This window comes from Kogia breviceps, chromosome 9 (assembly GCF_026419965.1).
Source record: "Kogia breviceps isolate mKogBre1 chromosome 9, mKogBre1 haplotype 1, whole genome shotgun sequence".
Classification (NCBI taxonomy): domain Eukaryota; kingdom Metazoa; phylum Chordata; class Mammalia; order Artiodactyla; family Physeteridae; genus Kogia; species Kogia breviceps.
Genome location: NC_081318.1, coordinates 97,698,884 through 97,725,721, shown reverse-complemented (window position 1 = coordinate 97,725,721; position 26,838 = coordinate 97,698,884). Strand labels below are relative to the sequence as shown.

At 39.3% G+C, this 26,838-nt stretch overlaps 3 protein-coding genes across 7 annotated transcripts in view; 1 reads left to right on the top strand and 2 right to left on the bottom strand.

Annotated features, from left to right (window-relative positions):
- BCAP29 (B cell receptor associated protein 29) overlaps positions 1–7,686 on the bottom strand; it is a 41,696-nt gene extending 34,010 nt beyond the window's left edge. Inside the window, exons 1-3 of one of the 2 annotated variants that reach the window (XM_059074560.2) lie at positions 7,405–7,686; positions 6,813–6,919; positions 3,452–3,552 (exon numbers count right to left, since the gene is read on the bottom strand). In XM_059074560.2, the coding sequence (XP_058930543.1) occupies positions 3,452–3,552; positions 6,813–6,904 (193 nt within the window). In that variant the 5' untranslated portion in view covers positions 6,905–6,919; positions 7,405–7,686. The remainder of the gene's footprint in view (positions 1–3,451; positions 3,553–6,812; positions 6,920–7,404) is intronic. The other variant, XM_067042841.1, reaches the window with a different exon arrangement.
- Positions 7,687–7,701: 15 nt separating this feature from the next.
- DUS4L (dihydrouridine synthase 4 like) lies at positions 7,702–25,478 on the bottom strand. Of its 3 annotated transcripts, XM_059074556.2 has the most exons (8): positions 25,253–25,435; positions 24,787–24,886; positions 19,410–19,546; positions 16,048–16,169; positions 13,659–13,776; positions 12,485–12,607; positions 11,482–11,708; positions 10,202–10,785 (listed from the first exon to the last, which is right to left on the bottom strand). In XM_059074556.2, the coding sequence occupies exons 3-8, from the start codon at positions 19,523–19,525 to the stop codon at positions 10,526–10,528; spliced, it is 966 nt and encodes a 321-aa protein (XP_058930539.1). In that variant the 5' UTR covers positions 19,526–19,546; positions 24,787–24,886; positions 25,253–25,435; the 3' UTR covers positions 10,202–10,525. The 3 variants fall into 3 exon arrangements, with proteins under 3 accessions (XP_066898941.1, XP_058930539.1, XP_058930537.1); XM_067042840.1 differs by lacking the exons at positions 10,202–10,785; positions 24,787–24,886 and adding an exon at positions 7,702–8,009 and having other exon boundaries at positions 25,253–25,463; XM_059074554.2 differs by lacking the exon at positions 24,787–24,886 and having other exon boundaries at positions 25,253–25,478.
- Positions 25,419–26,838, top strand: part of COG5 (component of oligomeric golgi complex 5) — a 270,936-nt gene continuing 269,516 nt past the window's right edge. The window contains exon 1 of one of the 2 annotated variants that reach the window (XM_067042835.1): positions 25,419–25,633. In XM_067042835.1, the coding sequence (XP_066898936.1) occupies positions 25,486–25,633 (148 nt within the window). In that variant the 5' untranslated portion in view covers positions 25,419–25,485. The remainder of the gene's footprint in view (positions 25,634–26,838) is intronic. The other variant, XM_059074512.2, reaches the window with a different exon arrangement.

Here is a 26,838-nt window from a genome sequence, read left to right as displayed (position 1 = left end):
TTGGCAATTAAACAGGAATACTACTCCTGGATCCGTTATGCAGAAATGCTAAAGATTAAGCACTATCAAAGAATAAATGTAAATAGGCATACAAACCCATTTGTAGAATGAATTGCTTGCATAATAATGAAGAGAACATGTATGAAAAGTGGGACGGGGGCAACAATAAGGGGAGGGTGTGACAAGGTCAATTTTCTATAAGGCACAGGGAGACAGTCTTTTTTTGGATCACTTGTGGAAGCTTTCAAATTCCCAAGATGCATTTGTGCTGACACTAAACATATTCTCCTGGGTTTCCTACTTCCTTTCTGCCTATTGCAACGTGCTAAAACACACACAGATGCACACACACTTTTCAGTTAGTATTGGCTCTAGGAATATTAACACTTTGTAATAATTACCTTATTAGACCAACAAGAAAAAATATTCCAAAATCAAAGATGGATTAAGCTTGAGTAATTCAAACCTACTGAGTTTACATTACTTACACCAGTGTTGTTCTAGTGGACGAGAACACTGGACTATGTACTTTACATATGTAACTGCATTTTATCCTTCCGACACTTCAGTGAAGTACGTGTTACCCCCCGTTCTGAGACGGAAACACTGAGGCTTCACGGACAAGTCGCTCTCTGCCCGTCTTTACCATCATGGTTACAGCTCCTGCATTAACCATCCATGATGCTCCTATTCTCTGGGAATTAATCACTCCCTCTGGCCACAGATGCAGGCTCCAGCCAGCAGTCATGATTCTGCTCTGTGACCCTGCCCCTGGCCATAGCTTCTCAGATGAGGATTGGATACCTGGTGCTAGATGAGCAGATTTTTTTCCCTTAGAATTGGAATTGGGATTCAGAAATGGCTAGTTAGGGATTTCCCTGGCGGTCCAGTGGCTAAGACTCTGCACTTCCAATGCAGGGGGTGTGGGTTCCATCCCTGGTAGGGGAACTAAGATCCCACATGCCTTGCTGTGCAGCACGGACCAAAAAAAAAAAAAAGAAATCGCTAATTAATCCTTGCATATCGCTGGATTGACAAAACTTGGCAGCTGTATGGTACCTATTTTCTGACGTGGGAATAGAGTATCAGCGTCTGTACAGATGTGAAGTAGACCCAGTGAGAAATGCAGGGACACGAAAAGGACACTTCAGTTCCTAGGAGTTTGGCTTCCTTCCTTCCCTGGGCTGCTGTGGAACAACCCCGTATTTTACTTTAAATTCCCCTTTCTTGCTCAAGTGAGCTGAAGTTCGTTTCTGATATATGTAACCAAAAGAAGCTTGGCTAAAGTTCCCCTTCCTTATATGGATATGTGGCAGTTTTCAGTCGAAATTCTTGTGATAATTTTAGAGTTGGAAGGTCACAATACACTTCTAGAGCTAGCAAGAGCTGCAGGGATTATTTCCTCTCTCCCTTTATTTTGCAAATGGATAAACCAAACTCAGAGAGATGAAATGCCATTCCAAAGGTCATTTAGTTAGCTGGTGGCAAAGTCGGTACCTGTTTTCCTTATTGCTTTTTACTCGCTTGGTGTTATTTCTTCTATGGCTGGAGATTCAATCAGTAACATTAATAACTTACCATGAGACAAATACATTTTGAAATGAGGCATAAACCCATTCATACGCTAATACAATTACCTACTCATACCTTCTCACACCAGTTAATCCTGGTTTATAAAGAGGATTCCACCCCAGAGGTTGGTAATATGGAATGTGAGAAACATTTTCTCATAAGACAGTGGCATACGTGGTACGGCCCCTGTAAAATCTACCAAACCCACAACACAACTCTGAGGGAATTCTGAGGGAAAACACATTCTGCAATGGGTATCAAAAACTGAAGAGCCAAGAAGTAGCTGGGTGATCTCAGACAAGTTACTTAATCTCTCTGAGCTCAGCTACTCCTTCTAAAAAACATGGTAACTATTTCGATTCATGGAATTTCCACTTTGATAAGAACCTTAAAGGTCTACTTTTAGAGAAAAGTCTTGTCTGGATGTCACAATACCTCCGCCAGCATCTGGGCAAATATAAAGGAGGTCTACCACCAAGGGACAAGATCTGCACCCACGGTAAGAAGCTGAATCACCCTGGCATCAAGAAACAGATATTTTGCTCATCAGTGTTTCCTACTGAAAGACCTACAATCAAAAGGGGAAATGATGGAAAAATCTGCACGTTTCTGAGATACTGAAACCCCAACCAAGTGGAAGAAGTTAACTGCATGTTGCCCACAAGCACGTAGACCCCAGACTGGTTGGAACCAGAACGTTGATGATGCTGACTCCCGACTACCTCACCACCAACCAGTCAGAAGAATGTCCACGAGCTGATCATGCCCTCTTTGAAGCATGACTATAAAACTCCTCACTACCCCCAGGTCAGGACACACAGTTTTGAGGGCATTAGCGCACTGTGGCCCTCTTTGCCTGGCAAAGCAATAAAGCTATTCTTTTCCACTTCAAGAAAAAAAAAAGTCTACTTCTGATTTCTAATTTCTAAGGTACTTGTTATCATGAAAATTTCAAACATGCTGAAAAACTAGTACAATAAACATCCATATTCCACTATCTAGATTCAACAATTAACATTTTGCCACATTTGCTTTACTTGTTTTTAACCATTTGAAAGTAAGTTGTAACTATGATGACACTTCCAAATATTTCAGCATGCAACTCCTAAGCATAAAGACAAACTCCTATGTAACAGGTGTTGGTAAACTTTTTCTCTAAAGGCAAACAGTGAATGTTTTAGGCCATACCGTTTCTGTTTCAACTACTCCACTCTGCAGTTGTTCATGAATAGACAGTACATGAACAAATGGGCATGGTTATATTCTAATAAAACTTTATTTACAAAAATAGGCATTTGGTCTGCGGGCTATAGGTTGCTAACTTCTGCTTTATAATAATGACGTTGTTAACACAACTAAAGTTAACAGAAATTCCCTAAGATTATCTAACAACCAGTCCATGTTCAAATTTTTGCAGTAGTCCCCAAATATCTGTGCTGTAGTTGCTTTTCAACCAGGATCCAATCAAGATTCACAACCTGCATCTAAAACTTTTTGAGGTCCTAGTGATTCTATTCCTCTGTTTGCCTCCCTAAGAGCTAAGCCCCTGGGTGCCTAGGACACCAAAATAACAAATGACTGTATAACTGGTAACTCTGAAAACTAGGCTATGCATCACTGCATTGAAATCTTAAAACAAGAGAAAAGAGATTAAGAAGCACTGCACTCTGCTGCAATTTATGCTTGCGCATATATAACAGTAATATTTATAAACTATTTATCAATATATCAATTACTCCATACACTATCAGTACACTATGTAATATAAATTCAACTGTATAGTAATGGCAACACCAACTTAATTAAAAATCAATGAATACATTAATAATAATATAAAAACTAGAGTTAAGCTTAGTCAAAGGAAGAATCTAATACTTACCTAGAAACAGAACAATCAATAGGACTATAATAGCAAGGAAAGCCTTGTTCCAGAAAGTTGCAATTTTACCCCAGACACTAAACGAAAAAATCTTCTGCCATCTGTAAAGCAATATAATTACATCAGGTGTAAAAAAATCAAAGGCACATTTTGAGATACTTTCTAAATACTGAAGTAACATTTTGGTAATTGTGCAGCGAGTGAAAATAATCACAGAAATTTAATTTTTTATGTCATACCAGAGAATTACCAATTCTTATCAATAAGAATGTCTCATGAAATAAAGAACAACCTCTTTCAAATTTAATAATAATCTGACATTTGATTATCTTCTGTCTGGTGGCTTAAATATTCTAAAGTAAATAAAACTTTTAATGTAAATATATATGATCAAAACCTTAAAAAGGAATTCTTATAGTAAAATGTTAGATTGCTGACAAAAGTTATCACTTTATATCATTTCCCTAATCAGGACAGTAACTCAGAAATAACAAAGATCTATTGTTCTAACAATTAACAACTTTTCAGGAGTAAGAGGTCCGACTCTGCACTATTTATTTTTATAATGAAAAAAAATACATGCACTTTCAACATCTACTCCAAGTAAAAAAGTTTCTCTACTTTTATCATAAGGAAATTTAAAAAATCATTGAGCTATTACACATACATAGTAAAGAGCAAAAATCTTAAATATGTAGCGTGAAAGCAAATTCCCTGGCGGTCCAGTGGTTAGGACTCAGCGCTCTCACTGCCGAGGGCCCGGGTTCAATCCCTGGTTGGGGAACTAAGATCCCACAAGCAGCACAGCGTGGCCAGAAAAAAAAAAAAAAAAAAAATATATATATATATATATATAAATATATAAATTTATATATGTGTATATATATTTAATATAAGTATAGCTTGATGGACTTCTATGTGTGTACATACCCATGTAATTACCACCCAGATCAATATTTGAACATAGAGAAAATGAAATTTTTAAAAAAATGAAATAATCTAGATGGAATGAACAGTATAAGCAAAGACACAGAGGTAAGAAAGCATGGATTATAAATGGCAGAGTGACAAAGTAATCCACCCCACAATTGAAAGGGTAACAAACTTTGCACAAGGGCATTTTAAATGAGTAACACATTAACTGAGTCCAAAGGAGACATATAAAGGAAATAAGCACTTAAGTAAATTTCAAATTCTTACAACTTAAAAAAAAAAAGGTCTTACTTTATTATGTTTTGAAAACAACTCTAATAACCTTAAGTTTTGGGGAGACAGAGATCGATACCAATGCAGTTTCTTTTGCCTCTATGCTTCCATCCTAGGATGCTATTCAAATTTTACATGACAAAGATTTGTATTTTAAGAAAGAGAACATAAGTGGCAATACCTTGATCTAGGTCCAAATGTAAATTCACATTTCAAGTAAATTGACAGTATAAAAGGGAACACAAAAGAGACCCCCTACAGGGGACAATGAGCAGTTTATAATAAGGCTCCATTCAAGGAAAAGCTAACAATAGCTACTATAGAGAGTCCTTACCATACTTCCCTTTAAGCACTTGTAAATGTTTTAGCTCATTTAATCTCCACAACTACCACATGAGGTGGATACTAGTATTACCTCCATTTTACAGATGAGGAAGCTGGCCAGAGATGGTAAATAAATTGCCCAAGGGCACATAGTAACTTGTACAGTTGGGATATAAACCCAGGCAGTCTGAACTCTGAGATGTGTCTTTAACCAGTGGGTATGTGAGAAAAAAGTAGACAGCCAAATTAAATGAAGACTGAAGACTTTTCCTTGAAGAGTATGGTGATTACACATTTGAAAGGTAAAAAAAGATGTGGATACACACGTTAAGGGCATATTGTAAATTATCTGTGTGTATATATACCATATTTTTCTTATGTACATTTGTCCATGAGGATATTTTTATATGATGTATGTACATATACACAAATCTAACAAATAGATACTTGATCAGGATAGGAAAAAATTATATTTGGCAGGAAAAAAATCCATAATTTATGCACGATTTTGATGGAGAAGAGATCAACTGACAAAGAAATTTTTTTTGCAAATTCTTAAGCCTTATTTATAAGTCAGATGTTTATAAATAACGTCTTTCTCTTGAATTTGGGATTCTACTGTTGCAAGTATTACCAAAAAGCTTAACAGGGTATTAGTAAGGATTTGAAACAAAATCAACAGGATAAGAGATAGGGTGATGGAACAGAAAAAGTACTAGACTGAAAGGCAGATTCTAGTCCAGAATTTGCCACAAATCAGCTAGATGACCTCAGTCAGGGCCACCTTCCCATAGAATGAATGGACTGAATAAAATCATCTCCAAGTTCCCTTCCTACATAACAATTCAATTTTTCCTTTTGTAAGAAAGAAAACAGTGATGGTACAGCTGATAGACGAAAACAGAAGTGAGGGGAAATCCAGGTAGGTTAGAAGCAAGCTAAAAGTTGTGGAAGACTACCGGACCCTGAGTAAAGATAAAAACTTTCTTAAGTCTCTTCCAGCAGAGAAATCTACTAAATTTCAGTGGGTTATCTCTAGGATCTCATTTATTTTCTTTTATGTGAACAAATGTCTTGCAACATTTTTATACAAGTGTATTTTATCATTCACACGATCCAGTCCCGAGGTAAAACTGAACTCCTAATAAGTGGGTTATTACAGGGGTAAAGTGAGCCAAGGCTTCGATTGAAATAGTACTGAAAGACCTTCGAAGGTTTTCTACTAAGGAACTAATGCTAATGTATGGTTCCGATACTTTTCATATTTAGTACGTTTAATATATATTAATTCTGTATGGGGATAAAGCAGTAAAATTGCCATTAAACGAACACTAATGAATTATGTAAGGCCAAAACTAAGAATCATTTATTGGCTTAAGTTTCCAAATGGTCATTCCACTGCCCCACTGAAACATTTCTGCATCATGCTGTGCTGTAAACAGCATTTACGCATTTACGTTTATTTAAGTTCACTGCTGTAATTCAGGGCAATAAAACGAAGGTAAAAGCTAACGACAAGACAGGTGACAAAAGTATGACCACTGCTTTATTACATCTGCAATCAAAAGAACCGAAAAGACGAGGCCCTTCCTATAGAAGGGTGGGGGAAAAGTTAATTGTACATATAATAAAAAGTTTTATGTAATGTGATATTTTAATATGGTCATCACATATTACCTAATTGGTTTGTGAGTTTATTTCTAAACAGCGCCTTTTATATAAACAGCACTGAAACCTTTTCAATCTTAAGAAAACTTTTTCCGTTAACACACTACACCTTCTAAAGAGCTCATCATATATTTATTATTGTAACGCTTGGGAGGTTTCCTACCTCTGTGGAGGAATAAAAGGTAGACAGAAGATTAAAATGAGTCCTATTTCAGCGTAAAGAAAAGTTGCAACTGCCGCCCATTGAAGTGTCATTTTTTTTCTTCACACCTAAATAGAGAAACACTTATTTCACTCTACCGCCTTTCCAAGAAAATTCAGTTTCAAGAAAGGCCCCCGGGGCGCGAGGTTTCCGGCCAGGAGGTTTACAGGAACCGACTTTCCCCTCTACTGGAGGCGCCCGACTGAGACCCGGGGCGGGGAGTTGGGGGAGGGGACGGGCGGGGAGTTGGGGGAGGGGACGGAGCGGGTCGAGGGTGGGCCCGGAGGGCGGCGTCTGCATCTCCCCAGCGATACGTGCGGAACAGGCCAGGCGGCCTGAGCGGCACCGCGGACGTGCTTTCCGTCCAGCTTTGCGGCGTCAGCAGCCTAACGCCAGCCTCTGCTAACGCCCGCGCCCGGGGGCACTCCCACCCAGCGAACGCGCCGGGGGGCAGAGCCCACCCCGCGGTCCTACCGCGGCGAGAGCGGCGCTACCCCGCGCTCGACGCCGCCTTGGGGCCCGCGGCCCCCCCAGATTTCCCGCCCGACCTTACCCCTCCTGAGGCCGCCTGGCTCCCCGCGCGGCTCCGCGGCCGCCGACGCCTGGGACGTCACACGCCGCGGCGGGCGGAGGGGAGCGCGCCCCGCCCCCACCCGCAGCCCCGCAGGCTTCATCTCCTAATTCCGGTCTCGGGGGCCGGTCCCAGGCGATGTTCCAGGCGTGCGAACAAGATGATTAGCAATAATTGTTTTCTAATTGGTGGTGGATTAGAGGGTCTGATCCGCTGCTTGGGGCTCCCAAGTGCAACTTCTTCTGGAGCCGACTTAACATTTCTAATAAAGTGTGGCTTGCGTGGGAGGGGTGAGCTTAACCGATGTTCTGAAAGGGCTTGCTGGGGTCCGGCGAGGAGTGGCGCCGGGGCGGGAGGGTTAGATAGCGTGCTGCACACTCAGTGAACGTGGTTAAAACACTCCTTTCCTGGTTTGTATTTTACCGTAGACACAGTTTCGTTGTCCGGAACAAGCTGGTTGTGCGGCATTTTGTTCGGAGAATGTAGGGGGATAGGTAGCGTCCAACATACGCTTCGTGTGAAGTTTTTTACTCTTGTCCATGGGCTGGGAAGAGGCAGTACACTTTCGGGTGATGTTTGGGGACTGCCTGGAAAGGACAACAACGTGGGTATGGTATATTCTTTCAATTACTATTTTCTAGATTTTCAAATTGCGTGAAAACACTCAAAATTTTAAAGATTTCCCCCCCAATATTAACGTATCAGGAATGCACATAAAAGTATTCTCCTGGAGACGATTTTGGGAAGATTAAGCAAATGGTGAAAACGAGGTGGTTACTGAATATAAAAACACATTTAAATCAGTGCTTTCTCTTATCACAAGTATACTTGATTACATGGAAAAGAAAAAAGGACAACATAAATTAACCATTAGGAACTTCAAAAAAATCAAAGGCATTTAGAACTCCTTGCCTTTCTACACTGGTTCCTTGAACGGCTGTGCACCTTACTTTAATTATGCTGCTGTCCTCAGAACACTGGTTGTAACAAAGTTAATTTACAAACGTAAAAATCACTAAGTTTTGACTATAGCTCCCTATTTGCTAACATACTACTCATTTAATGAAAAAGCCAGTTATCTTTAAAGATCCGTTAATTGAAAAATGAAAGCACAGAATGTTTTAAATAAAAAAATGGCAACATAGTGCTTATGTTAAAACGGATTTATTTAATATTTCCAAACTGTTGAATTAAGCAGTTTAGATAATTGTCTCCTTTTAACAGTTTTTATGTTGGTAATATAGACCAATATCTTAATTACAGAACTGTTTTATTTTAACCTGAGATAATTTTTTTTTTTGGGGGGGCTGCTTTGGGTCTTGGTTGCTGTGTGTGGGCCTTCTCTAGTTGTGGCGAGCGGGGGCTACTCCTCGTGTGGTGCACGTGCTTCTCGTTGCGGTGGCTTCTCGTTGCAGAGCACGGGCTCTAGGCCAGCGGGCTTAAGTAGTTGCGGTGTGTGGGCTCAGTAGTTGCGCACGCGGTGTGTGGGCTCGGTAGTTGCAGCACGAGGGCTCTAGAGCACGGGCTCAGTAATTGTGGTACGTGGGCTTAGTTGCTCCGTGGCATGTGGGATCTTCCTGGACCAGGGCTCGAACCCGTGTCCCCTGCATTGGCGGGAAGATTCTTTTTTTTTTTTTTTTGCGGTGCGCGTGCCTCTCACTGTTGTGGGCTCTCCTGTTGCGGAGCACAGACTCCGGACGCGCAGGCTCAGCGGCTGTGGCTCACGGGACCAGCCGCTCCGCGGCATGTGGGATCTTCCCAGACCGGGGCACGAACCCGTGTCCCCTGCATCGGCAGGCGGACTCTCAACCACTGCGCCACCAGGGAAGCCCGGCGGGAACATTCTTAACCACTGTGCCACCAGGGAAGTCCCTGAGATAATTCTTGCAGTGGCACATTCACCACCAACAAAATTCTGTTAGTGACATCCCCAAACCATGGAACTTTATTTTTTTTTTAATTTTTTAGTTTTTTTGGCTGTGCTGCACAGCTTCCAGGGGTCCTAGTTCCCCCACCAGGAATTGAACCTGCACCCTTGCCAGTGAAAGCAGGGAGTCCTAAGCACTGGACGGCTAGGGAATTCCCTAAACCATGGAACTTTAAAGTTAAAATTATCATCAACTGCTGGGAAGCATAAAAATAACATTACTATTAACAGGGTATGAAAATTAGGTTTTTAAATTAAAAATAAAACCTGGTTGCTGTTCTCCAGGAAATAATATTTCAAATACACAGCTGTCCCTTGGTATCTGTGGGGCATTGGTTCTAGGACTCTTGTGGGTACCAAAATTTGTGGATGCTCAAGTCCCATATACAAAGTGGTCTAGCACTGAGGGCTGACTGTGTAATCATCTCCAGATTAGCTACCAAATTTTTTATATTTAAGATGTGGGGGACATAAATTAATATCACTTTATATACAGGTATGTTTACCAAGCTCTCAATCTTCTAAAGATTTAGAAGGCTCGATATGTAACAAATTTAATGTCATTTAAAGAATTTCATGGAATCTTAGTTTTAAATTATAGAAAACATCACATCTAATTAACTTCTGTTACATGCAATTTAAAGAAATACCTTGAGGTGTGTAATTCATGAATTAGGAAGTAGCAGTTTGATTTTCCAATTTGAACTTTTAATTTAAGCCCTGAATGCATTCTATACAGAATTTCTTGTTCCTTTTCACTTTATACAGATGTTGGAATTTGTTCACACTTTTCTGCTCTTATTTTCATTTAAAACATACCTAATGTTAACTTACAGATACCATGAGTCATACTTTTAGTATCAAAATAAAAATTTTATTTATTTAAAAATGTTAAAAACATGATTCCTTTAAGAAAAAAATTCTTACGGTTTTAAATCCATAATAGGATTCAGAGCAATGTTTGTCAATGTTTGAACCACCTGGGGTCTTCTTTAAAACTAAATTTTGGGTCCACCCTAGAGATTTACTGGATCAGAATCTCTGAGGATACAGTCTAGGAATGACCTTTACAAATTCTGTCAGGGCATTGTTTTTATACTAATGTTTGAGAGCCACTGATTCAAAGTGAAAACCAAGATGTGACCCTGGGTGGTCTCACTAAAGATAGAAAATAATTTAGGAAGTCCAGTCAATCCCATAATGCTCTGTAAGGTAATCTAAGACTGCTGATGTGCTTGACAAAGCATTAAATATTCTTTTTTCCTGCCTCGAAGTTATCTTTTCCATCATGTACATTAAATGTTGATGGAAACACATATAAGGAGTTCCAAGTTCAAGAGCAATGTCAACCCAGTCCCAGATGCATTTCAGCGGGGTTTCCTCATATCCAGCAAATATGGCCGGGTTGGCTAAGAGTCCTCTTGCAACCATCACACCTACAAATTAAAGCACATCACGTGTGTCCACACATTAAGAACTCATGGTTATGGGGTCAAACTCAGTGAAACAAACTAAGAATATTCAAAAATAAAGTATTATTACAAGGTTTCACAATTCCCTTGTATTAGACTAATTCTTATTAAAGAATTCATTTTGATATTTTTTATAAACCAATTAAGTGTAAATGAACTCACAAGACTTTTTTTCTTATATTATAAAGACTTCTACATTAAAAAATTAGTTTTCTGGATTTAAGAGTAAATCTGGATTGTCATAAATTGGGTTTGCTTGAAGTTTGTCTGCATTCTCTCATCCAGCAACAGGTATGACGGGGCTTGGTATGCCAAAGTTGAAGGGGATAATGAAACTGCATAGCAGTCTGAGGCTTTCTTTGGCTCCTATGACCACTCTTGGATTCACAAATTCTATAGGCTCTAGTGGTCACTAACTGGATGAGATGGTGGCAGAGAATTAACTGAACTAACTTACCCCAATTAAAATAATCTGTTGTTTCTAAGTATAAGGATTAACATCATTTTAGTAAATTGCTAGGCTTAAATTGGTAAAACAGGAAAATATGGCTCCATATGAAAGAAAAATAATGAAAATCACATTAACATTATTCTCCCACCCCCACTTTTTAATTTTTCTGCTAATTAAAAAACAAAAAAACTGAAGTAATTATTTCTTACCATCTGTCCCAGTAATATGCCACACATTTTCTGCTTCTTTTAAGCTTCTGATGTCTCCATTAGCAATTACAGGTATAGACATATTTTCCTTAATTATTTTAATGGCCTCATAGTGAACTGGCTGATGTCTTTCTTCAACAGTTCTTCCATGGACTGTAATCCAGGAAACCCCTGTTGCTTCAGCCTTTCGACAAAGATCTACAGTTCTTGTAAGGTCATCATGGATCCTATAATTTCAAAATCATATCTATCTTTTCACAGCACACAAATCTTAATGCTAACATCAATAAACTAAATAGAAAAATATTTCAGCTGTTACATTATTTAGTTTACCTATGCTATATCATATTATCACCACGTGCCGCTATCAGTGAGGTTTTGTTCAGCAATCAGTTCCCATTCAAGACCTTGAATTTAGCTATTTCACTATTGATAACAATAGGATGACAAATAACTTTTACCCAGTGCTCCTCTCTCTTGGCTTTGATAACTGAAAGATTCATCAAAGTACTATCATAGATGCATTGAAAGGTGCTATCTTAATATTTGCTGTGCATGTTCCGATCTGCAAGTGGGAGAATTATAATAATTTATCTTGAAATATGTTTTTAACCTGTCACCAAAAGACTAATTTTTAGATTATCTTCTTTTCACTGTGAAATTTTAGAGCAAATATCAATCCTATTTTCTACTCTTGGTATCAGGAATGTTTCTTAGCATTAGTTAATTAAATAGTACATGGAAAAAGTTGTTTCTCTTGGGAGAGAGTTTTTAATAATAAAGGCATATTTTAATTTTTCTTAAAAAATACGAAGAAATTTTTTGGATTATAAATAAAAATTATGCTATCTATTCATTTACTAAATGTTTTATTTTAACATTTTCATATACTAGATGCCTACTTACGAAGAGTAGACATCTCCACACCTTCAGACAAAAGGAATATTCTTTTATTTCCTGAGTAATGGACTATCTTGTTAGTAGATTAAAATATTATCTTTACCTTATTTTAATAGATACTGAAAATCTGGGATTTTCCACTTGATTTCTTACTTGTTTCACCATGTCTCGAACAAGCTCTGGGTTGTTTATTAAGCAAGCTCCATAACCTTCTGCCAATGCCCACCTTCATAGAGTAAATACAACAACAAATAAATTGTTATCAGCTGGAAGAGAAGATACAATTCTAAAAGCACAGTAAGTGCATTTATTATTTCTCTACCTAGCAACCTGGAATGGAACCAGATTTTTAAAATTCATAGATCCAACAGTTCTAAGTGTATCGAGATTAGGAAAACATGTTCCCAGATCAAGAAATACTTAGGGGAAATGGTTTTCACTGGCAAGTGAGAAAATTAAAGTTCATTCAACCAAAACAGATTTAAGTATTTGTAATTGCAATTACTAGAGATTTTTTAAATTCCAAATTTGATGTTTATGGTCCATAACAAGAGGTTTTATTAATCTTAAGAGGAAAGATATTTTTGGCTTACAGCATTCCAATACCACTAAACAGCTTACTGAACTCTCCTAATGAGTATTCAAATATATCTAATCTGATTTGGATTATGCTATACATAAAGCCTTGATTTTATTCTTTGAACACACTGTGAATTATTGACAGATAATCTAGTATAGTGCCAGGAAGGTAGGGATATTATGGTCAAAATAAATACATCCTATCAACACCCAGTTACTCAGACTCAACCAAATAACTATGGTATAGGAAGAAAAGGTAATTATAAGAAGGTTTTCTTATAACTGAAATTAAGTAAGAGAAAACAAGTGATCTCCCAAATCACAGAATCATAGTGTTTAGAGCAAGTATGTCTGACATAGCAGTAAAAACACATTTTAGGGATTGCCATAAACATCAGTCTCACATAATTACTTATGGATGAGGTTCAAGGCAGATCCACACATAAAAAAAATTCTAGTGGTGAGGTGAGACAAAAACTTGTCAAGGGTCTATATATTGTAGCCATCAGAAAATATCTTTGCATGTATGTTTCTAAATAATATTTCCTTATTTTTTCTTGCTTCTTATTTAGAGCCCAAGTTCTTTATCTCTATTTTCCTTACTTTTTAATTTTTGGAATACCAGAATGACAGTTTACCATGTTCACATAGTTTTTCCTAATCTTTTTGAAAATTCTTCCAACTTCGTTAAGCTTTACCTCTGAGGACAACCACAGTTAATGTCTACTCCATTCGCATAAGGACAGACTATACGAGCGGCATCAGATAAAATTCTTGCATCATTAGCAGCAAACTGAACAATCAATGGGCAATCACCTGATAAAACAAATAGCTCAACATTAAAATTCACAGAAACACACACACATGCACACGAGATACCAAATTTGAATGTCTGTACAGGATAAAGTAACAATAACTATTTTTAGCCTAAGAAGCATCTGTTCAAACAAGATAGCATTAAAATAATTTAAAATATTTTAAATTAGATGCAATTTAGATTTGGTACAAATTCAAATAGTAAAAAATTAGATAAAACGAAAAGTACAACACCCTTGCCAAACAGACCCCTTTCCCAAAGGTGGGAATTAGCTTACTGCATTCTAGAACAATTTTATGAATACCTATAAAATTTAAGCAAATGTGAACATTCTATGTACGTTGCTATCCATATTGTGTTTTGCCCCGGATGTGTCTGGGACCTGTATTCAGACCTATTTTCCTCTTTTTAGTGGCGTATTCCACTGTGATGGATGGACCATAGATTATTTTTCATTTGCGGCTCTTGCAAACAATGCTGCGATGAAGATACTCCATATACATGCTTTTGTGAGTATATTCATGAAGTAAATTCCTAGGAGTATAACTGCTGGGCGGGCATCTAACATTTTGAAGTATATTACAAAATCTTCTTTCAAGAGTTTACCAATATAGATATACACCAATGTCGATGACAGTTCTGATTTCCTTACAACTTATCCTACACTGTATACCCAACAGCATAATTTTTTATTTGTAGCCTCTCTCTCCATATTCTTTGCATAGTTCTCTATGTACAATTTTTCTTTTAGTTGCTCCTTTCTTCTTCTTATTTAAATTAAAAAATAAAGAAATTAGCTCTGCTATCTATCATAAACATCAAAAATATTATAAATATTTTCCCCAGTTTTTCATTTGTCTTTGAGAATATCTGTGCTCTCTTTTTATATATAAAAGTCTAAATTTTAACATAGCCAAATGTATCAGAGATTTCCTAGGTTTTAAAGGACACATTTTTCTCATCTTTGGGTGTTATAAATTCCGAATAGATGTATTTTAACTTTTCCAAAGTTCTTTTTGAGGACTACCTGTATGAGATTCACTGGGTGTTTACCAAAATGCAGATTTCTGGGTATCGCTCTAGTTCTACTGACTCAGAATTTCTATGGCAATCCACTGGTTTACAGGATTATCTGAGGGATAGGAGAATTTGCTTTTTCCTGAGGATGTAGGTAGGGTGCTTTCTCCTTTGTAACTCAAGAGAGTTATAAAATTTCAATCTAACAACCATTTATTGGTCAAATATATTTTCAATGCTGTGCTAGAAGCTGAGGATACAAATCAACAAGAAAGAATTCTAACCCTCAAGAAGCCCATAGTCTAGTGGGAGAGACAGGAATGTGAGGAGGAAATTACAGTACAGTAGGATTAAGTACAACAAAAAGCCGGGGCTTACAGACAGGACATGAATGGAGGGTGATTAGGCAAGTTCCTTGGTTCACAGTTTTACAGCATTAAGAAGCACGAACTGTACTTTCCCAGGGGGATAGGGATGCGGGGACAGGCCTAAGAAGGACATTCTAGGTAGAGAAGTGTGAGAGATTAGGGCATGTTCAGGGACTTAAAATAACTTACTATTTTGAAGAATAAAGTTGGTGGGCTATGGAGAGAAACTAATGGAAGATAAAGCTGCAGAACACATTATTCAGAGGCCAGATCATGAAGAACTTTTTATATTATCCACATGTGCTGGAATTTTACTCTTTAGGTCAGTGGCTCTCAATCTTTAGCAAGCTCAGAATCACCTGGAGGGCTTTTTAAAACACAGATTGCCTGACACATACCCAGAGTTTCAGATTCAGTAGGCCTGTGGTGGAGTCTGGAATTTCCATTTTTAACAAGTTTTCAGATAATGCTGATGTTAACTGGTCTGGGAGCTCACACTTTGAGAAACACTGTTTTAGGTGATGAAAGGTCTAAGGAAGATTGTAAGCAGGGAGAAGAAGTGATCAAATTTACATTTTAGAGAGGTCACTTGGGGCTGTCTGGAGGGTAGTTTGGAATGGGATAAGACTGGAGGCAGTGAGATAGGAATCTAACCTAATAGTCTAGGTGAGAGAATGGGGCTGACTAAAACTTCGATCTATTATCCATAGTTTACAAGGTACTGAATAAAAACATATTTTAAAAAACTTATAAAAACCATAAGAAACTGAAAGAGTTTAAGATAAAATCTCCGAATTGTGTTGTCTCTGATTAGACAAAAGTGTTGAGTTTTGTCGTTTTGTTTTTAAAGTTTTACAAAGGCAGCAAACTCTAGCTTTCACATACCTTGGTTTGTGGTAAATTCACTGTCTCTGGCTTTTATAGATCTGATAAAATCAGCAGCAACTATCATTGGTGTATAGCACAGATCACAACTGTATTTTCTTACCAGTGTTCTAAAAGCCAACCTGAGAGCATATAAAACTTTAATTAGGCATTTAGAAAGCACCATAATCAGAGTTTAGTTTAGTTAATTATTAAGTATTTAATATTTATTAGAGAAAAGTTCTGTCTATGGGAAAGTGCAGTAGATGTACTCTTCCCTATTCCTCTTGCTTAGTATAACTAAAAACTCTGGATATCATATACAAAACAAACGTAGGGAAACTCTGAAAGGTGGTGAGAAGAGAGTGGGCAGGCTAGTGACCTCGGGCAGGACCTAAGGAACAACAATGGTGAGTTCCCTGGGTTTTCTCTTTGCCTCAAATATCCCAGATTTGAAGCTGAAGAAGCTGGCAACCTGGAAATAGCAATGGGTGCAGACAAAAACAGCCCCAGCAAAAGCCTGCTCTCTAGCCAAAGCACCAAGAAAGGGGCAGCCTAGCAAGCTTTTAAATAATGGCTCTACCCCAGCCCAACACCAGAGAAAAAGCTGTGGCCCTCACCTCCACAAGCGAAGGTCGAGTGGGGAGCTTACACTTGTACCGTTCCAAAGCTGTCACAAAGTTCTCCAACACCCCTCAACGGTGGTGTTAGAGAAGGCCAGGTAGGGAGCTGGGGCTTTAATCCCTGCCGGCCAGTAACAAGGAGGGTATCAGCGGAGACCATGTGGGGAGCCTGGAATTCCACACCAACCCTGCAGCAGTGAGGTGCCCTTCTCCCTTCCTCCGGGAGTAGTGTTAGAGAATGCTTAGTGAAGAGCCAGGACTTTCATCATTGCCCAGCAGTTGCCAGGCCACCCCCTGCATGGGGAGCTGGAACTCTCACCCCTTCTCAGCAGTAATGAGTAATGCCCCCCGGGGGTGTCAAAGGAGACCAAGTGGAAAACCTAGGCTTCTACCTCCACCTGAGAGTAATGAGGTGGTGCTTTCTCATCCTTCCCCTGCTGTGGTGGTGTCAGAAAAAGCTAGTTAAAACAGAAGTTTCAATATTCAGAATGAATCACTGTAATCCATCATATTAACAGGCTAAAGAAAAAAAAATCACATGATTGTATCAATTGATGCAGAAAAAGCACTGGACAAAACAGCATTCGTGATTTTTAAAACAAGCCTCTCAGGAAAACAGGAATAGAGGGAACTTTCTCAACCTGATAAAGAACATCCACAAAAAATTCTACACTTAATATTATATTAGGATCTTTATATATATTTTCCATAAGATCTTATGGAAAAACCCAAATCAACTTTTTGGCCAACCCAATTATAGGTGAAAGAATACTTTCCCCCCAGATCAAGAACAAGGGAAAGATGTCTGCTCTCATCACTCTTATTCAGTACAGTGCTGCAACTTCTAGTCAGTGCAATAAGGCATGAAAAAGAAACAAGAGGTATCTGATGGAAAGGAAGAAGTAAAACTGTCTCTATTTGCAGATGACATGATTGTCTACTTAGATATCCTAAGGAATTTGTAAGAGGGACGTCCTAGAACCAATAAGTAAACATAGCAAGTTCACATAATGTAAGGTCAACACACAAAAAGCAATTTTACTTCTATACACCAGCAATGAACACATGGACACTGAAATCAAAAGTACAATAATTGAGTGTAAGCCTTACAAAATATGTACAGAAAATGTATGCTGAAAACTATATGATACTGATGAAAGAAATCAAAGAAGATCTAAATAAATGGAGAGACGTACCATGTTCATGAGGAGACTCAACACAGTAGGGAATTCAGTTCTCCCCAAATTGATATGCATTTTTCATACAATTCTTATGGAAAATCCAGCAGGATTTTTTTGTAGGTATAGAAAGGATCACCCTAAAAGTTATTTGGAAAGGCAAAGGAACTAAAATAGCTAAAACAATTTTGAAAAAGAAAAGTGGGATTTATTAAGTTTACTTAATTTCAGGACATTATATAGCTACAGTAATCAAGACTGTATGGTATTGGTAGAGGGACAGACACATAGATCAATGGATTAGAACAGAGAATGCAGAAAAAGAACCATATAAACATGCTCAACTGAGTTTTGATGAAGATGCAAAAGTAATTCAATAGTGGGAAGATAGCCTTTTCAACAGATAGTACTGGAGTAATTAGACATCCACAGGCAAAAACAAACAAACAAACCTCAGCCTAAGTCTCACACTTACACAGAAATTAATGAAAAATTATGAACTTAAATGTAAACCATAAACTAAAAGACTTTTAGAAAAAACATAAGACAAATCTTTAATATCTAGAGCTACATAAAAATTTCTTATACTTGACAACAAAAGCACAATTTGCAAAAGGAAACATTGATAAAGTGGACTTCATCATAAAATAAAAACTTTTGCTCTGCCAAAGACCCTGTTAAGAGGATGAAAAGACAAGCTACATGCTGGGAGAACACATAAGCAAGCCACATATCTGACAAGAGTAGTATCTAATATAGAGAATTCTCAAAACTCCAGAGTAAACACAACAGCAACAACAAAAAACCAAACAATCTGATTCAAAAATGGGCAAAGGGCTAGAAGAGACATTGTGCCAAAGAAGATATACAAATAGCCAATGAGCATGTGAAAAGTTGCTCAACATCACTAGAAAAATACAAATAAAAACCACAATGAGATAATTCACGTCCATTAGGATGGCTATTAAAGCAACAACAAAAAAACCCTGGAAGACAACAAGTGTTGATGAGAAATGCTGAGAGACTAAACTCTTGTGTACTGCTGGTAGGAATATAAAATGGTGTAGCTGCTTTGGAAAATAGCAGGGCAATTCCTCAAAAATTAAAAATAGATTTGTCATATGATCTAGCAATTCCACCTCTGGGCATATACCACAAAGAATGAAAGCAAGGTCTCAAAAAGATATTTATATATCCATGTTCACAGAAGCATTATTCCCAAGAGTCAAAAGATGGAAGCAACTCAAGCTGGGATGAATGGATAAACAAAATGTAGTATATACATATAATGGAATATTATTGAGCCTTAAAAAGGAAGGAAATTCTGATACATGGTACAACATGGGTGAACCTTGAAGATATTATGCTCAGTTAAATAAGCCAGTCTCAAAAAGACAAATACTGTCTGACCACTTAGATCATACACATACCAGGCAGTTGGTAGCACGAGGAGTCAAGACCGGACCCTGGTCCCAAAGCTAGGCGTCTGAAGATCCCATGTGGTGGAGTGGTCTTACTTTTAAGAAGTCAGAGCATAAAAGGAAATCACACCTAAGCTCATCAACCATTTAACAATACTTACTTTGAATATCGCACCATTGGGGCGCAGACTTTTACCAGCTGCCCAGAATGAAGCATTTCTATTGGATCTTTTTTTCTTTCTTGACATGTTGTGGTTTGCATGCAGTCACTCTTCATGAATACAGATTTCTTTCAAATCTGAAAAAGATAATCAGTTTGCGAAGAGAAAAGCCACTTTCACTTGATGAATCCCATCATTCTTACAATTTCAATTGCCAAGAACACATATTTTTCATCAGGTTTGTGGGCTTAGGAATCTTCTTAGCTTCTTTTCACAGTATCGAATAGGATACTACTGAATTCTGCATCTATTTATAAATCACAGATAGTTTTCAGCACACTGTGCAATTATGACATTTATATTCTGTACAAATTACCCTGTTCAAGTCAAACACTAACAGTTTTGAATTCTATACTTAACCCACTATTGTAACATTTTCTGCTCAAATTTATAAATGCTCAGGATGTGGAAAACCACAGGATATCTTCCTAGAATACATATTACGATTTTCCATGTTACTTTTTAGATTTTCCATTTTACTTTGTTTGGCATTGATTAACCAACAAATTTGATTTGAATCATTTCATATATAGTACTGTGTATGTCTGGCACTTTGAAATACCTTGTTTTATCCAGGAAAGTTAAATGGCAGTAACAGAACAACTTTAAGTAGTCAGCATTTCAAAAGATGTACTGGTTTATTTATGTATTTATCTAACATCTTTATTGGAGTATAACTGCTTTACAATGTTGTTAGTTTCTGCTGTATAACAAAGTGAATCACCTATATGTATACATATATCCCCATGTATCCTCCCTCTTGCGTCTCCCTCCCACCCTCCCTATCCCACCCATCGAGGTGGTCACAAAGCACCGAGCTCATCTCCCTGTGTATAAGAATGTTTATTCTTATTCTCAAATCCTCTTCTTTTTATTTTAATCAGAAGGCAAACAAACCTCTAATTATTATTTTTAAGGATTTAAATGTTTCATGAACATTGTTTCATGAAAATCTCAATTGTAATCACATAATTGCATAGTAAATCACTTTTATACCCAAAGAGGGACAAGTGATTAAATTAGGTAATTCCTGTGTTTTCTAGTTGCTATACTGTACTTAAAATCCTATCATTTCATAGTGTTGGCTGCTTTCCATATTCCAATTTTGACCTTACCAACTTAAAAACAAATATGGACCAACTTTAGAAAGGTCTGATTGCTCCACATGCAATTTTTTGTTTGGCTAATCCTGAAAGTACTGTTATAACCTAAATATAAACCAATAATTTCAATTTCCTCAGGGAGAATGTACAGGTGGAATAAGATAAGCTAGTTTTACTGATCACTGTTCATCACTTTATCACTATTACTGTTTGACTTAATAAAAATTTAGAGTTACTAGCTTTTTTTAAACAAAAATTCATGATTAGAAAGATGTAAGCCACCTACGTAGGTAAAGTGTAAAGCAAAAGAAAGGTAGTTGCCTTTTCATGAATCAAACGTGTCTCATCTCCCTTGCATTCCATACCCTGGTTATGCCATCACCATCCACCCCTACGCACTCAAGTCAGACACTTGGGGCTTGTCCTTCACTCTGCATCTCCTGCAGGTGTGTCAACTAAGTGGTACCTTTTCTTTTTTAAAATTAATTATATTAATTATTAATTTATTTATGGCTGTGTTGGGTCTTCGTTTCTGCACGAGGGCTTTCTCCAGTTGTAGCAAGCGGGGGCCACTCTTCATCGCGGTGCGCGGGCCTCTCACTATCGCGGCCTCTCTTGTTGCGGAGCACAGGCTCCAGACGCGCAGGCTCATGGGCCCAGTTGCTCCGCAGCATGTGGGATCCTCCCAGACCAGGGCTCGAACCCGTGTCCCCTGCATTGGCAGGCAGACTCTCAAACAGTGCGCCACCAGGGAAGCCCAAGTGGTACCTTTAATTAAACCTTGAGCTCGTTTTCACTGGCTCACAGTCTCTGTACTCATAATCCCCCGTCCTGATGACTCTGACAATCTTCTCGGAATCCCAGCTGATCTCATTTTTATTCATTCAACAAATATCAAGTTTCTGCTACATGTTGGGAACACAGATGAAAATATATTTTCTGTGTCCTTGAAACTGTACTAGACAAACTTACACAATAATGCTAATACACACACTCAAACACAATTTAAGCACTGTAGAAATAACTGTCTAGAGAAGTGAGGGAAGTCAACAATGGATGAAGGAAATCTTGAGCTGACACTACATGGGAGATGGGGAAGTGTCCAGTTACAGAGAACAGGTATAAAGCCACAGCAGCATAAAAATGCTTGATGTTTTCAGTGAACCATTAACAACAGTTCAGCATTGCTTGAGTTGTAACTAGACTAGAAAGGGCATTAGAGGGCCTATACACCAGGTTAAGATATTTTAGATTTTAAACTGTAGGGCCTTGGTTCTCAGCCATTTTTCCTCCTCTGTGGGTGATTTTTACATATGCACTCAACATGTTAACTTGTGCAAGTGACATACTTCCATGGGCATATATTTTTGTGTAAGATATTTGTCTTTCCTTGTACACTAGTTGTAATTGAAAAATTTTAGCAGAGAAATGACATGGTCAGATTACTGATTCAGAAAGATTTCGATGGAGGGGTTAGGGCTGTTGGTAAAATAACAGTAAGGAGGCCACTGTAGTAGACCAAGCTGTGTGTAATAAGTATCTGACCGGGGACTCCAGGAATGAGGACAGAGGAAAGGGAACACATTTAGGAGCTATTTAGAGATAAAAATAAACTAGCAACACATTTAGGAGGTGGAAATCACCTGATGACAGCATGTGTTGTGTAATAAGGAAGAATTCTAGGATGATGTGTACACTTTTGGCTTTAGAGACTGGGCAGATGGCCATTCCAATCAATGAGTGAGAACCAGGAGGAGGAACAGGCTTTGGGAGGGAAATGACTCCACGCTTGGGCACATTGAAGTTGAGGTGCTCAGGGGATTTCCAGGTGGTGATGCCTCATAACTGGTTATATAGATATGGTACTAAAGAAAAAGCTAGAGATAAGTCTTTAACCTTTAGGTAATATGTTGAAACTAAAAACATGGACAAAGTACTTATGGATGCCATATCTTGTAGAAATCCTTAGAAGCACCAACAGTTAAGTAAAAGGGGAAAAAAAAGAATGTAAAGGAGACAGAGAGATGAACTCTGGAGCTGGGAGGAATAAATCTGAAACGTGATATTCAGAAGTCAAGAGAGGGAATAGTATTACAAAGGAGGGAGGGGATAAACATCTTAAAAATCACAGAAGAGTTAAGTAAAGACTAAAAAGTGTCCAATGGCAACTAGGTCATTGTGACTTTAGCAAGAATAATTTCACTCTTATTCATTCTTTTGTTGTTGTTGTTAAAATAATTTTTTTTTTTTTTTTTTTTTTGCGGTACGCGGGCCTCTCACTGTTGTGGCCTCTCCCGTTGCGGAGCACAGGCTCCGGACGCGCAGGCTCAGCGGCCATGGCTCACGGGCCCAGCCGCTCCGCGGCGCGTGGGATCTTCCCGGACCGGGGACCGAACCCGCGTCCCCTGCATCGGCAGGCGGACTCTCAACCACTGCACCACCAGGCAAGTCCTAAAATAATTTTTACTGTTCTTCTTCCTGCTGGTTATGCAGGCAGCCACAAGTGGTGCATACATGAGAGCTTTCCCTTCAGGGCTTCATGACGCCACTTTAAATGAAGTTTTCTTTATTTTCACATTTCCCTCTTTTGATCAAGAACTTTCCTCAAAAGCATTGCTGATCAAGTCAGGTTGTCCATATTTAGTGGTTTTTGTCCCTTGGTACCAGGAAGAGCGTTTCCTGATTGTCATGTCCCACGTCAGAGGGAAGGTGTATAGCGACTGGAAACCACTGAAGCCACATTTGAGTAACAAGGAGGAGCATGAAGAAGAACATTCAGGAATTTCCCATCTAAAGTCTACACTCCATCTAGGTTGTAAGCACTGGAGATCATCCTGAAGCACTGAGCTAGAATCACCCTGTTGAGTAAGCTGTTTCTACAAACGTTTAACAGGCAACAAGTACAGAGCTTAAAAATAATTATGCAAAAACAGTAATTATGCAAAGTAGAGTTAAAAGTAATATGACAAGTCCAGTTTGTATGATGGTAGCCAGCTAAATAGATCAAAAGACCATAGAGTATCAAGGGGAATTTGTTGTAACCAGTGCATTTGTTCCCTGACCTTGTGTAACTTAATTTCTACCTTTCCAGAGGTATTTAATCCATGTGCAACAGGTGGTACTTATTCATTCTTGTAGTCCCAGCACATGGCACGAAGAAGGCATCCCTTAATACATATTTGGTGAATGAATAAATCAGTAGGTTTTTTTTTGTGTGTGTGTGTGGTATGCGTGCCTCTCACCGTTGTGGCCTCTCCCATTGCAGAGCACAGGCTCCGGACGCGCAGGCTCAGCGGCCATGGCTCACGGGCCCAGCCGCTCCGCGGCATATGGGATCTTCCCGGACCGGGGCACGAACCCGTGTCCCCTGCATCGGCAGGCAGACTCTCAACCACTGCGCCACCAGGGAAGCCCTCTGCAGGTGATTTTAATGGGCAGCCAAGCTTGGGAATAAACAAATCCATATCCTCCAAAGCACTTGGTAATACTGTTTGTTTAAATGGGTTTCTACCTACCTATTAGCTCCTTTGGGATAAGACAGGGATTGAACCTAATGTTTGTACACTCATGCTGGTACATATAGTAGAGACTCAAAACTCTTCATTGAATGAATGAATATTATGTAACTTTTCTAAAATTTTCAATGTAAAAGCCAGGGAAGGAAAAACAATCCATAATTAAAAGATAATGCTTTTCATCATTAATATTCAAAAATTATTGAAGTCAAATTTTGTGTATAGATAATGAAACCTAATGTGAATCTCAGCACACTGCCCTTGGCAATTTGTGAGACCACCATTCAGAACATTCAATCCTATTCACACCGTGATTTAAATAAAACAAAGTATATTAGGGGAGAACCTCTGTGACAAAGAGAAAGCATAATGCAGTGTAGTGAGACATACTTGCTTGAGTTGTTACGAGCATCTAATATGTTCGAACGGCTTTTGGCACAGCTAAGTACTACTATCACATTCTCGAAAATCCGTTAGCTGAATCAAGAAAAACTTTAGCTCTGGCACTGCGAAAAATAGGTTCCTTGCGTACATACTTACTGTACATGAAGGAAAAGTTAACGTTTCTTTTTACGTCAGAAATGCTTAACCTTCTTGCACACGTGTGGTTGACCTGTTAACTTACTAGTATTTATCGTGGGAGAAATACGGGTGAATACTGCCGATGTTAACAGCGGAGAAGATATAACGGGAACTAACCTGATGATTTTACGGCTCCAATACTGTTAGGTGAGGGATGGAAAATCCATCAATTTGTGACAAGGAAAAGTCTGGCGTCGCTCAGGACACGTGGCTGAAACTCAGCGGTAGAAAAAGCCTAAGGTCACCGTCTCATGGGAGGGTAGGCAGACTGAGTCCCACTTATCTATTCCTGGTTCAGTCTTCCTACTTAACTGACTCTCGGCTCTCCCTAATTCTCCCCACTTTCATCCCTGGCAACCTTCCTCCCCAAGCTTTTCCCGCCTGCCTTTATCCCAAGAACGCGAAGCAAGGGATGTGATAGATACAGGTGGGTAGCTATTAACGCCCTCCAGCTGTGCTTGTGGCGTGCACACGAAGCTACCAGAAACCTCCGTTCTCTTCTAGTGCCTCCATCGAGAGGTTCCATTCTCAGGTTAAATACTCGTTTTAGAGGTGAGTGCTGCGGCCACGTTCCGGCGCTCACCTGCTCTTCCGCCCAGGGAACGCCGCCTGCCCCAGGAGTGCGGCGGGAGACGGAAGAAAGCGCCAGCCCCACGACCTCGGCTTCCCTGGTGCGCTGGGCCCTCGGCGTCCACCTACTCTGGACCCCGCGCCGCTCCCAGCCAGGGTCGGTCCACCAGCTGCAACAGAGTGCAATCTCCAGGACAGCCGGGAGCCGCGGGCTGGGCGGAGCTGGCGGCGCCTGGATTCTGCGTCATGACCTGGGCGGGGCGCGCCGATACTGACGCCATCTCCCTGGCACCTGCCAACATGGAAGGTGGCGACGGCGGCCTCGCTCTGCCTGGCCGTCCGGCTCTGGGCTCCGGAGCGGCTGCAGCGACTGTCCGGGAGCTCCTGCAGGACGGTAAGGAGTCGGGGTCTGGCCGGGCCATGGGTTTGGGGGACTGTTCTGCTCCGCACCTGGGCCCAAGTGGTGGACTCAACCCTTCGCTTTGCAGAAAGTTTTCCTGTCTCGGCGTGACCACTCCCCTCCGCCCGGCCCCCTGGCGTCTGGGTGCTGGCCTAGCCAACCTGTTTCTCCAGGGACTTGCCGTCCCCTTCCCTTCCGGGTGTCCTAGGGACACCTGATTTCAGGAGGCTCCTCATTTCAACTCTGCCTTCCACGCTCCTGGGGTTTCGCTGATGTCCCGAGTTCCCGCCCCCGGTGACCCACTGCTACCGCAGTTCTTGACCGAAGGGTGAAGCGTTTGATTCCATGAGAAGTGTAAGAGACCTAGAGCAGATTACAAGCGCTTGATGAAGGGGGTCTCATTTTTAGGTAGAGTTGGAAACATCCCCTTGTTAATAAATTTTTGGACCGCACAGGTGGCCCCACTTACAAGCTTACTTGTTTTTTTTTTTTTCCAAGTCGTTTATCCACAGCCATACGTGGGGGAGGGTTCGGAGCATTCATTCAGGCTGGGATTAACTATATGTATTGAATATAGCAATCAAGTTTATTGATAGTTTTAGATAGAAGTTTCTAGAAATAAGAAGATAAGTTAGACATAGTATATTTGAGAAGCACATAAAATTGTATTAATGACGTTAACATGCCCCAAACTTCTTTTCTTTCAGTATAAAGTTCAAATTTCTAAGATCCTTCTCATCTGTTCTTAATTTTCTTCCCTAATCTCCACCACGTTCAACCTTGTATTAAAATAATTAGTGTACTTAATCTTTTCTACTTCATTGTAAAACCCCTTTTTATGTTCTGCAGAGTTAATAACAGTACTTTGGCTATAGTAGGTGCAGAGTAAGTGGTTTTTAAAAATTGAACATCACAGTAAAGAAGCATATGCACACATATGTAGACCAAAATAGGTTCTAAACGAATGAAATAAAGTTCTAAAGTACTGTTTGTTTTCTCTGTTGTATGTTTTATTATTGCCCTTAATTCCTTGCCTTCTGATTATAATTTACATACTTTTGTCAAAAGTTACTAATGATGTTTTCTGAACTAGATCATGTTCTCTAGGTTAGGATCTCTGGCTAATACATCTTTGGACCTTAATTTAAATTCAGGTTAACCAAGTTTTGAGTTCCTGATATATACACAATTCCCACTCT

Excerpts from the sequence above, each read along its gene's own strand:
- DUS4L (XM_059074554.2), bottom strand. The coding sequence starts at position 19,525 with ATGAAGAGTGACTGCATGCAAACCACAACATGTCAAGAAAGAAAAAAA. Across the intron at positions 16,170-19,409 it reads CCAATGGTGCGATATTCAAA|GTTGGCTTTTAGAACACTGG; the intron begins GTAAGTATTGTT and ends ATATGCTCTCAG. Across the intron at positions 11,709-12,484 it reads TCAGTATCTATTAAAATAAG|GATCCATGATGACCTTACAA; the intron begins GTAAAGATAATA and ends TTGAAATTATAG.